Source organism: Pogona vitticeps, chromosome 1 (genome assembly GCF_051106095.1).
Source record: "Pogona vitticeps strain Pit_001003342236 chromosome 1, PviZW2.1, whole genome shotgun sequence".
Taxonomy (NCBI): domain Eukaryota; kingdom Metazoa; phylum Chordata; class Lepidosauria; order Squamata; family Agamidae; genus Pogona; species Pogona vitticeps.
Window position 1 is genome coordinate 5,518,024 of NC_135783.1, and position 12,050 is coordinate 5,530,073.

Genomic DNA, 12,050 nt, shown 5'->3' on the forward strand with positions numbered 1-12,050 from the left:
TGTTGTTTTGTTTTTGATGAAATAAACCGAACACAGCGACCTTTAAGAAAACAAAACCCTGGAGTTTCCCAAGCAGCTTTTTTTCAGAGAGGCAAGCTGTCACAAACGGCCATTTCAAGGCTTAGTCTTGTACCTGGAATTTCTTGCCCGTGGCAGTTGTTCAGTTCTGCCAGAAGCTGGTTAAAATCATCCTGATGAGCAATCCAGTTGTCCTGGGGGCGGAAACAAAATAACAACACACAGAATGTTTACTGCTAAAACTGAGACTGAAGGCCGGCAAGTTTGATATTCTCTTGGACTACAACTTCCAGAAGTCCTCAGCCAGCAGATTTAGAAGACAGCATGATTAAAATAAATCAGTCAATAGGATGTGCAACTGTATCTGGACTACTGATGAGTGAAAAAAAATACACTGTAAGACTGGGAAGGTGAAGAAAACAGCAACCCAAATGATCAGCAAATGGAGAACTATCCCTACAAGAGAAGGATACAGTAAATTTTTGGGGTTGTTTAGCTTTGAAAAGTTGAGTTAAGCGAGACAAGATGGAAAGGCATGATGTGGCCAAACGATAAAAAGAATCATCATCTTAGAACTGCAGAGCTGGGAGGCACCCTAAAGATCATCCAGTCCATCCCTTCTCAAGAAGGCACCGCATGGAATCGAACTCCCAGCATCTGACTCTGCAGCCAGATGCCTCAACCACTGAGCTATCCAGCAATTCTGCTGGACAAAATCCTGTTGCACAGTTCTGCCTGCACAACGGGAGTGATACGACCACCATCAGTCATCTCCCACTAATTAAAGACTTTATTTTCCTATTTAGGATAGACATGGCTCTCACGTAATGAGATCATAACGTCACATGAATCCCAAGACTGAAAGTGTTGTTTCAGTGGCGCAATCAGTGGCATGGCACAGGCAGAACCTGCTCGACAGGATCTGAGCTGAGTGGGGTCAGCCACCAACGCTGAAGGGTGGAAGATCCAAGACAGACAAATCAAAGTGCTTTCTTCGTACAGTGTGTCCCGAGTGCAGAAGCCTCTGTGCTGCAGGGTCAGAAGACCTGCAGTCGTAAGATTGAATCCACACGACGGAATGAGCTCCCGGCGCTTGTCCCAGCTCCTGCCAACCTAGCCGTTCAAAAGCATGTAAAAATGCAAGTAGATAAATAGGTACCACCACAGTGGGAAGGTCACAGCATTCCGTGTCTAGTCGGGCTGGCCACGTGACCACGGAAACTGTCTACGGACCAACGCTGGCTCTACGGCTTGGAGACGGAGATGAGCAACACCCCCTAGAGTCAGACACGACTGGACAAATTGTCAAGGGGAACCATTACCTTTACATTCACGGGCAATAAGGCCATCAATGTCTATTTTGCAGAGCTAGCCATCATAACTATTGGCTGAACCTTGCCTGCAGTATCAAGGGTAATATGCTTCTACAGATCCGTTCTTGGCAGGGTGGATTTGATTTAAATCAAATTATGATTTAATTCAAACCATGATTAAAATCATGAGTTAAATTTTGAAAAATTGGATTTTTGGATGATTTAAGTGCATTAAAAAAATTTAAATCGTGGTTTAAATCAATTTGATTTTTAATTTGTATCCACCCTAGTTTCTAGAGTACATGAAACAAAGGGTGCAGATGCACCCACGTCCTGCTGGCCCAGGCAACTGTACGAACAGAACATTGGACTATATTGGCTTTTGGTTTGGTCCAGCACAACTTTTCCTATGGTCTTAAAATAGTATCTTTCCTAAGCTTTTGGGTCTGGGAGGCAACAGAAGGAGAGAAAAGCAAGACGCTGTCAGCCGGAGAATTGATTTTTAATATGAACCATTTCTTGCACAGTCTTCCCAGATGGCTCCCATTCAAACACCAAACCAGCCTGAACCCAAGTTCAGGCTCAAAGGCTCAGACACTCAAACACGCAACAAACTGTAGCTAAGAGCTGCCTGCTTGCATTTGGTTTTAGACCCTTCAGCTTTGTAAGTTCATTCCCGACTCAGTTCCATGGCAACCTCTGGAGGTAAGGTCAAGGTTCCCCTTGACATTGAGTCCCGTCGTGTCCGACTCTAGGGGGCGGTGCTCATCCGTCTCCAAGCCGTAGAGCCAGCGTTTTGTCCAAAGACAGTTTCCGTGGTCACGTGGCCAGCACAACTGAACATGGAACACCGTTACCTTCCCACCGTGGTGCTATCTGTTCATCTACTCACATTTACATGCTTTTGAATGCTTAGGTTGGCAGAGCTCACTCCGTTGCGTGGATTCAATCTTACGATGGCGGGTCTTCTGACCTTGCAGCACAGAGGCTTCTGTGGTTTCACCCGCAGTGCCACCAGGTCCCTTTTTGGAGACAGACGTCAAAACCTAATTCTGGTTTCTCATAGAATCACATGATTATAATGCTGGAAGGGACTCCAAGGGTCACTGAGTCCAACTTCCTGCTGAAATCCATAGCTTAAGCATCTGTGACAGGTGACTACCCAATTTCTGCTTAAAAACCTATAGTGAAAGAGAATCCACACATATATGCACATCTGCGGGTCATTTCAGAGAAACCAGGGTTAGCAAAGCCAATTTAAATGATGCTTTTTGATAGTGATTTGCCAGTTGATTGCAATTCACTATTTATTTGTTCATACATCATACAAATATAGAGCTCTTTAATTTTGATACAGGTTGGGTGACGTTTGAACTGAGCTGGCGTCTTACTGCCATATCACAACCAAACTAAACACACTTTGCTTCCTTTGATTCCCAAACCGCTCAAAGTCCTGCACATTATTTTTTTAAAAAAAATCTTAAGCCAAAAACCAGGATAAAAACAACACACACATTTTCCCAAAAGCCTTCGGATCCCAATGGATCACAATTGATCAGCCAATTTTCCACGGCAGATTCGGCTTCGGTAAAACCTAAGGAAGGATTTGAAGCGGCGCCGAGAAATGGGCATCACATTTTAAAATGAAAACAAATCCTGAATTTAAAGGTGCCACTAACGTATCTCAACCAGCGGACCAGCTGCATTTTATTTGGCTCCACTCACCCCCTGGCTGGCAGGCGCTCCTAAGCCCAGAGTGTTGTTCTTGACCTGAACTCTGATATGCTCTGGGTTGCCTTGTTCCTGAGCACCGAGGCCCTATAAGAAAGAAAAGAGCAGCTGTCAAATCTGTCTTGGTGAATCTTACCAAGAATTAGGCCTCTGTGTGCCATCAATTTTATTTTATTTATTAATCCTGTTGTGGAAAACAGTGTGCGTTAAGAGTAATCACAGAAGCATTTCTCAGTTCTCTTTGTTTAGGCAGCACGACGGGGAGCCCAGAAAATATCTCCTACTACGTGTGTGATTGCCCTTATGGGTTGCGTAAGTCAACAAGATTGTGGTCTACACAGGTTTTATCTTACCCTTCCACTTTAAACAACCCCCCCCAAAAAAAAAACAGTACCCAGGGAAGCTAACAAACATCATTATCAACATACTTAAAGCAAAACAGATTACAAACCGTAATCACAATAATCAAAGTCTTTAAAACCCTCACAATAAAAAGAAGCAAAAATTGTGTTTATAGGCCGCCCCACAGTGTGTAAAGCACTCTCTGGGTGGCTTACAATTTAGTTAGGCAGGATACAATAAATGTCCAAATAGATTTTGATCCCCCGTCCCCCCCACCCCCCGGCCAAAACAGACCATTCGAAGAGATGCATTTTCATCTCCTTCTTAAAAGCAGCAAGAGCGAGAAATTATGACAACTTTGCCAGGACTGTATTCTCACTTTTGAAAATGTAGAAGGTCCAGCAAATATATGTAAGGGAGCACAGTGTAGCCTTACGTGATGGGTTGTGGCCGGCTTGGTTAAAAATGAAAAGTAAAGCCATCCATTGCTGTTAGCCATGATAGACAAACATTTCGCCCCCATACGAGAGGCAATGTACTCCGTACACCCAAGCTGCTAGGGCACAGCTTGGGTCACATCCTGCCTCTGGGTATCCTGTAGGTCAGTAGTTCTTAACCTTTGGGACTCCAGATACTTTGGCCTTCAGCACCCAGAAGCACTGACCTCTGGGCGGATGGTCTGTGCCTCCTGGGATTGGGAGTACAAAAGAGTCCGAGGACCATGGGTAGAGAACTGTGGCCAGACGTATCTTGTTGGACGCTGTGAGAACAGAATACTGGATGAATTAGCCACTAGTCCAATCAGCTTCATGGATATTCTTATCCCCTTATGTAGAAAATAGGGGAGCCAGAATTGCTCAGAGGAGGGGATGGATCGTGCCCTTTCTTTGTCGTAAATGCTTCAACTTAAAGAGTACTCCAATTGCTTCTTTGTATTTTATTTTATTTACACGCTGCCCATCTAACCAGAGGGCAATCTGGACGGTTCAAAATGTGGACAGTGAACCATCAAGAGAACATCTAAGCCTCTATAATACACCAGAACATCGGCATTGCTGTGAAAAATCCCCACAAAGGCAGCCATTAATAAAACATAATAAAAATACACATAGCATATCAACACTGAAACCTTTTAAAGGGTGGAACTATGATCTTGGCGGCTAATGATTTAATGTTGTAATGATTTCGCTGGATTCCTTCGACAAAACGTCCTGGTGAAAGGTATACTCCAAAGACGAAAACACACTGCCCAGAATCCTAGAGTCCTATGTGATGGCGTAAGGTCAAGCACCTGTTAGCGGGCTCTCGGTTGCCTGCTTGGTCTCCTCTGAATTGCTCACTGGTGGCATAGCTGCTCATGTGACCAGGGAGAGATTTGGGAGTTTTGTACTTCTAGGGCTTCCTGTTCAAGAAGAAAACTCCCAGTTAGCACCAGGGCAGGAAGAGGAAGCTTGGGTGGAGCTAGGCCTAGCTAGGCCTTGAAGTCTTCCCGTTAAGGCCTTTCTTTCCAGGTGAGTCAAATGTAGGTGGGTGTTTCGTCAGTCGGGTGGAAGTCCCAGAATGAGGAATTATGGGATTTGTCATCAAAGCAACATGAAAATCCCATCTCAAAAGAAGAATATGATTGGAAGCTCAGGAAAACAAGAAGAACATGGGCAATTGTGTGAGCAGTTAGCGTAAAGCCAAAGAGATCCAGCCTGTAAACAAACCAGAGGAAGACAGAACAGCAGTAGTCATGATCCCTAGAAAACTGGGATATGTTAAAAGAAACAAGCACCAGCCAGCCATACAGGCAAAATTGGAAATGCCTCCCAGTAAGCCCCCTTCAGTCATGTAAGATTTATTGATTTAAGTACCAGATTTTAAAAGATGCATTCATGATATTTACCTTAAATTGATGGGGAAAGCTGTGGACATTTCAAGAAAAGTGGGACAAATAACCAGGAAAAGGAACACACGTGTAATATTGGAGAACACTATTCTGCCTGCTAACGCAGCTGTCAGAACACAGAAATGGTTTCAGGAAAAGCTGGAAAGCAGCCTTAAGATCCAACTGATATCTGACTTCTCTTTCTTTCATAGGAAGAGTTTGGAAAAATCGTATCTGGTCTTAACAGTAAATCTTTAGTTAACACATGTGTTGTTGTGCTCTTATGTGCCACCCAGCCACCTTTGACTTATGGTGACCCTATGAATGAGAAATATCCAAAATGTCCTGCCATCAACAGCCTTGTTCTGCTTTTGCCAACCCAAGCCTGTGGCTTCCTTTAGGAAGCCAGTCCATCTCGTATTTGGTCTTCCTCTTTCCTGCTGCCTTCTGCCTTTCCCAGCATTATTGTTTCCCCACCCCCCCACCCCTGAGAAAAACCTGCCTTCTCCGCATGTGCCCAAAGTAGGACGGCCTCAGTTTCAACATTTTTACAAATTAATTACAACTTCACTCAGAAAATGGCAATCTTTTTCCTTTTGGAAAATAAGCCACACAGTCTGGCTAGCACTTGAATGGGTGACTTTCAGTAAATTCTGGCTGCTCTATTAGGGAATGACTGTGTCTAAGACTCATAAAGAGAGTATGGTTGAATAGAAGCTGACGGCATACGCCAAGATCCAGCGACGTCCATGTTAGCTAAGGCATGTCGTGAGAATGGCTGATGGTCGGATTCCAAAAGGGGAGACCCCAGCTACGATACAAGGGTATCTGCAAGCAGGACCTGAAGGCCTTAGGTATGGACCTCAACAGATGGGAAATCTTGTGGGCTTCTCCTGGTAGGCCTGGTCTACCCCCCGAGAAAGCCTGAAGGCACCGATCGGGGTGGTGGGGGACCCTCAGGAGATCTCCGATGGTGGCAGGGAAGCCCTGGGAGACCTCCCAGGGGTCCCCCGCTGCCGCGATCAGAGGCAGCAGTCACCCAGCACTGGGAGGCTTGAGCTGGCCGGGCACTTGGCCACTCGCCCCCGACCGCAGCGGAGGCAGCGGAGTGCCGGGAGGCTTTGGACTGATAAGTCCTTTTAAAAGAACTGTTCTGGGTGGGTTTTGGAGGGTGGGTTTGGACTGGGGGGTTATGTTTCTGTGCTGTGTTGTGTGTTTTTTTGGGGGGAATTTGTGTTTTTGTTTTGCAGTCCCAGCGTGGGACTTGTTTTTTTTCTTTTTGGTATTTTTTTTGAAATGTTGGAATGGATTAATCCCGTTCCCATGCATTTCAATGGGAAATGGTGCTTCGACTTAAGAACTTTCGACTTACGAATGCCGTTCCAATATGGATTAAGTTCGTAAGTCAATGTACCACTGTATATGTTCCTTGTCTCACTTCCCACATCAAACCTCTAACTACCTGCCATGTTGCCTTACCTTGCCTTTGGACCATCCCATTTTTTCCAACATCTTCTGGCCAAATTTTGAGTCATCTTTGCTCCACGTAGTGTTTCGGGGGTCCACAGACCACTTCTGCTTGCGACGTGCTGCAACAGAGATTGAGGGTTAAATTACTTTGCCATAACTAGCCAGTTAAAAGTTCTCTCTGGCCATTTCTCCTATCCCCGGCTGTAAACATAAAGGCACTGAGATCAGACCAGGAGAATTAGACTGAGAAGGGAACTCAACTTCTACCGGTGAAGAGAGGTAAATAAGAGGGGATTTGGAAAAATTCTATGTCCCATGTCAGTAACCTGAAGGGTATTCCAGGTCTTGCTTTTCTGAATATCTGGTTTTCATTAACATTTAAAAAAATGGGAATAGGGATGCAGTGGTGCCTCGCTTGACGGGAATAATCCATTCCAGCAAAATCGCTGTAGAACGAAATTATCGTCAAGCGAAAGTAAAAATCCCATTGAAATGCACTGAAAACCGGTTCAATGCGTTCCAATGTGCGAAATACCTCAGCGTCCAGTGAAGATCCTCCATAGGGCGGCCATGTAATGCAAGGAATCCGTCCTAAAACACAGCGGGGAGCCATTTTGCACAGCGGGCGGCCATTTTGAAGACCCGACGATCAGCTGTAAAGATCGTCATTAAGCGAAAAATCGGTTCCCGAAGCAGGGAACCGATCATCGTAAAGCGTTTTCCCTATTAAAACATTGTTTTACAATCGCAAAAACTTCATCGTAAAGCGATTTCCTCATCTAACGAGGTAATCGTAAAGCGGGGCACCACTGTAATGAGAAAGTTAACCACTTCAAAATCCCTTATTCAAAACAAGAGGAGGGACAAAACACTGGCTTAAGATTTCTTACATGATTCATAATTTTTAGCTGATTTCAGTGAACTGTGGAGGAGTTTTAATTAGAGATTTAGAGCAGAAGTGAGTTAACAGCTCATGTTAATTTTTGAACCATTTTTCATCATATGCTGTTTATTTATTTATTTATTTATTTTATTCAATTCTGACTTATGGCAACCCTTTTCAGGGTTTTCCCAAGTACGGAATACTTGGAAGTGGTTTCCCATTCCCCTTCTTTTGGAGGCAGCTCTGAGACTGTGCAGCTTGCCCAAGGCTATTCAAGCTAGCTCTCTTTGTAGGAGGCAAAGTGGGGAATTGAACCCCCAATGTTCTGGCTCCAGAGGCATATACCTAACGTAATGTTTCCAAGGTTGATTTACCAGCATTCTTTTAAATCTTAATAATGTTGTTTAGTGCTTCACTTCAATAAGTGATATAAGAGAAGGTATGGGTTGGGAAGTGATTTAAGGAAAAAAAGCTTTAAGGTTTCCCAATTTTGCCTTTTAGAAATCTAGGAGATTTAAAAAAACATCAACAACCATCCAGTTAGCCTCAGCTGCTGATTTTCTTGACCATTCATTCAGAAGAGGGATACAAAAAATTCTACCTTATTTCCCCCCCACAACAGAAGTCAGTGCTGATTATGATATAAATGAGGCTGTTGTTGTTGTTTAGTCGTTAAGTCGTGTCCGACTCTTCATGACCCCATGGACCAGAGCACGCCATAAATGAGGCTAGAAAATCATAATGATGGCTGTTGACAAAAGCAAAGAGAACGGCACTGAGAAGCAGCGATTAAGAGACCTGCTGGAAATAAAACAAGTGCAAATTGCAAAACCAAAAAGGGCAGAGGAAAATACATCAAGCAGGCCGCCCCAAGCCTGTAGTCAAGTTCAATTGAAAAGCAAGCTCCTAACTTGGCATCTAGAAGTGTATGGGATCGTAGCTGATACGTTCTCCATAGCAGAGGGGCATTCCTGATACTATACAGTGAGGAAGGCGATTCCGCATTTGTGAAACAGTGAATCTGCTCCAAGTATCAGTCTGAACTTTAACAAAGCTATCCGAAGGGCTGAACGAATTTGGTGGATCGAGTTCAGCTGGGGTGGTGGTGGAATTTTCCATTTTTTAAAATATTACACATCTTATAATCCTCCATTCTGTGAGATCTACTTGATCCCCTACCACACTGGGAATCCTGAAACAGTACATTACAATAAAAGGAACTTGGGGCCAAAATATTCAGCTCTTACAATTCTCCAGCTTTCTGCATACAAAGCACATTGTGTAATTTGGACTGCTTGAGATTTTACAGCCCTAACACAGGATGTGGTGGCGCTGCGGGTTAAACCGCAGAAGCCTCTGGGCTGCAAGGTCAGAAGACCAAGCAGTCGTAAGATCGAATCCACGCGACGGAGTGAGCTCCCGTCGCTTGTCCCAGCTCCTGCCAACCTAGCCGTTCAAAAGCATGGAAAAATACGAGTCAATAAATAGGTACCATCATGGTGGGAAGGTCATGGCGTTCTGTGTCTAGTCACGGCGACCACTTAACCAGGGGCCGAACCAACTTTATTTAAAAATAGGCCCTCAATTTGTGGGTAGCAATATACCCCCAATGGGTGAGACCCTGCGGTGAACGAACTAAAAGGCTGACATAGTCAACTCCCTAAGTTTTTTTAGGACTGGAGCGATGACCGGCGGGCCGGACAGGACCAGCTCCTGGGCCGTATGTGGCCTGCGGGCAGCACTTTGCCCAGGTCTGGTGTAAACTATAGGTTTTTTTTTTAAAAAAAAGCTATGCAGGCTACCTATCCTGTCCGCCTCCCATGAGCTGGGTACTCCTTCTTCCAGCCTCAGAAGGATGGAGGGCTGAGTCAACCTCAAGCCAGCTCCTTCATAATAAAATCAGGTTTGTGAGCAGAGTCTTTGTACTTTAACTCCTGCGCCAGGAGGCTCTTACAAACAAGGTACGAAAAAGAAGGCTCTCTCTAACGACCTCCCCACCGAGAAACCGTGTAAAGCAATGCTTCCCAACATTGGGTCCCTGGGGCAAAAAACAAAAGAATAAACAAACCAACAAAAAAAAATATTTTTTGTAAAAAATGTTGTGGCTCCTGAAAAAAAAACAACTGTGATATTTAAACGTGAGCTTTTCGTGGATCACATCCACAGACTAACCCAACCACCGCTTCTGAAACGGCCAACGATGAAAGACGTTTGGGGGGGGGGTGTCTTCAGGTGTCCTTGGACTACAACTCCCAGAAACCCCAGCCAGCAAAGCTAGTGAGTGGAGGCTTCTGGGAGTTGTAGTCCAAGAGTATCTTGGGGGAACCAGTGGTTTCAAGGTCTGGGAAAGGACATTAAAGGGAGCACAGAGGCCTTCCGACCACACAATTAAAAAATAAAATAAAACAGAGCCCTCGAGGTCAGAATCCCACAGCTGGGAAGCGCCTCTGCCTGTTCAGCCCTGCTGGAGGCACGTGGTTCTCCCTTGCTGGGAACGGGATACTGGGCTTACTGGGGCTTTCTTGGCCCTGCCCAGTCGGAAAATAAGGACCCAGGGCTCCACGCCGCTATTCCCTACCCGCCTTCGGGTCCCCCCACCCCCCCTTCTAACCGGCCGGCTTCATACTCACGCTCCGCCAGCATCGCCATCTTGGCAGGGGGCCTTCGGCGCCGGCCATCGCGCCTGATGGCGCCAGCCGCCATGTTGGTTTATGGGGGCCTGAACCCCATTGAGGTGTCCTAGAAGGAGCCTGTTTTTTAAAAAATCGGGAACAGAAATAAAAGACTCCTCCAGGCCTCCGTGTAGAAGAGGCTGAGCCTTAGAGACAAGCGGAAATAATAATAATATAATAAACGGACAAGATGGCCAGTCAGTCTGCAGAAGGCTGTCGAGCAGGCAGTAGGTTAGACAGCAGAACTGCAACTCCCAGCAGCCCTCAAGTAGCGCCGTCCTTGGTGTCGGGTGATGGGAAATGCAGTCCAAAGGGATTAGGTACCTTCTTTCCTTTATCCCGGGGCTAGGTAAAGGTGGCTCGCCTTCAAGGATGGGGATGGAGGTCCTTGTTTGAAAATGAGGTCTCCTTTGTTTGCCCCAGTAGGCAAAAGGTGTAACGAGAGATGAACTGAGGAATTAATGGTGCAATTGATCTGAAGATTTATTTAAGTCACAGCTGACAAACAGGGAATATGATTCATAAAATGAAGACACAATATAAAAGAAATCGAAAGAAAATCAATGCATTTCCAACACAGTGCAACGTAATAGTGAAAAGAAAAGTGCAAAGCAGAACGACTTGTATTTAAGTATTTGATGAAATAACAGTTATGCAAAATGACCCACAGTTAGATCTTTATAAAACACTTAACTGACACTGTTAAGGTGCTAGACTCAATATGCCAGCAAGTTTGGAAAACTCAGCAGTGGCCAGGGGATTGGAAAAGATCAGTCTACATCCCAGTCCCAAAGAAGGGCAGTGCCAAAGAATGCTCCAACTACCGTACAATTGCACTCATTTCGCACGCTAGCAAGGTTATGCTCAAAATCCTACAAGGTAGGCTTCAGCAGTATGTGGACCGAGAACTCCCAGAAGTACAAGCTGCATTGTGAAGGGGCAGAGAAACTAGAGACCAAATTGCTAACTTGCGCTGGATTATGGAGAAAGCCAGAGAGTTCCAGAAATACATCTATTTCTGCTTCATTGGCTATGCAAAAGCCTTTGACTGTGTGGACCACAGCAAACTATGGCAAGTCCTTAAAGAAATGGGCGTGCCTGACCACCTTATCTACCTCCTGAGAAAAATATACATGGGACAGGAAGCAACAGTTAGAACTGGATATGGAACAACTGACTGGTTCAAAATTGGGAAAGGAGTACGACAAGGCTGTATATTGTCCCCCTGCTTATTAAGCTTATATGCAGAATACATCATGAGAAAGGCTGAACTGGGGGAATCCCAAACCGGAATTAAGATTGCCGGAAGAAATTTCAACAACCTCAGATATGCAGACGATACCACTCTGATGGCAGAAAGTGAGGAGTAATGAAAGAACCTTGTAATGAGGGTGAAAGAGGAGAGTGCAAAAAACGGTCTGAAGCTCAACATCAGAAAAACTAAGATCATGGCCACTGGTCCCATCACCTCCTGGGAAATAGAAGGGGAAGATATGGAGGCAGTGACAGATTTTACTTTCTTGGGCTGCATGATCATTGCAGATGGTGACAGCAGCCATGAAATTAAAAGGCGCCTTCTTCTTGGGAGGAAAGTGATGACAAGTCTAGACAGCATCTTAAAAAGCAGAGACATCACCTTGCTGACAAAGGTCTGCATAGTCAAGGCTATGGTTTTTCCAGCAGCGATGTATGGAAATGAGAGCTGGACCATAAAGAAGGCTGACCGCTGAAGAACTGATGCTTTTGAATTG

At 45.0% G+C, this 12,050-nt stretch overlaps 1 protein-coding gene across 2 annotated transcripts in view; it reads right to left on the minus strand.

The window, feature by feature from the left end:
* Nucleotides 1–10,386, minus strand: part of PINX1 (PIN2 (TERF1) interacting telomerase inhibitor 1) — a 58,915-nt gene extending 48,529 nt beyond the window's left edge. For both annotated transcript variants that reach the window (XM_072986674.2, XM_072986669.2), the window contains exons 1-4: nucleotides 10,258–10,386; nucleotides 6,754–6,863; nucleotides 3,057–3,149; nucleotides 134–212 (exon numbers count right to left, since the gene is read on the minus strand). In XM_072986674.2, coding sequence (XP_072842775.2) covers nucleotides 134–212; nucleotides 3,057–3,149; nucleotides 6,754–6,863; nucleotides 10,258–10,330 — 355 coding nt within the window. In that variant the 5' untranslated portion in view covers nucleotides 10,331–10,386. The remainder of the gene's footprint in view (nucleotides 1–133; nucleotides 213–3,056; nucleotides 3,150–6,753; nucleotides 6,864–10,257) is intronic.
* Between the last annotated feature and the right edge of the window lie 1,664 nt (nucleotides 10,387–12,050).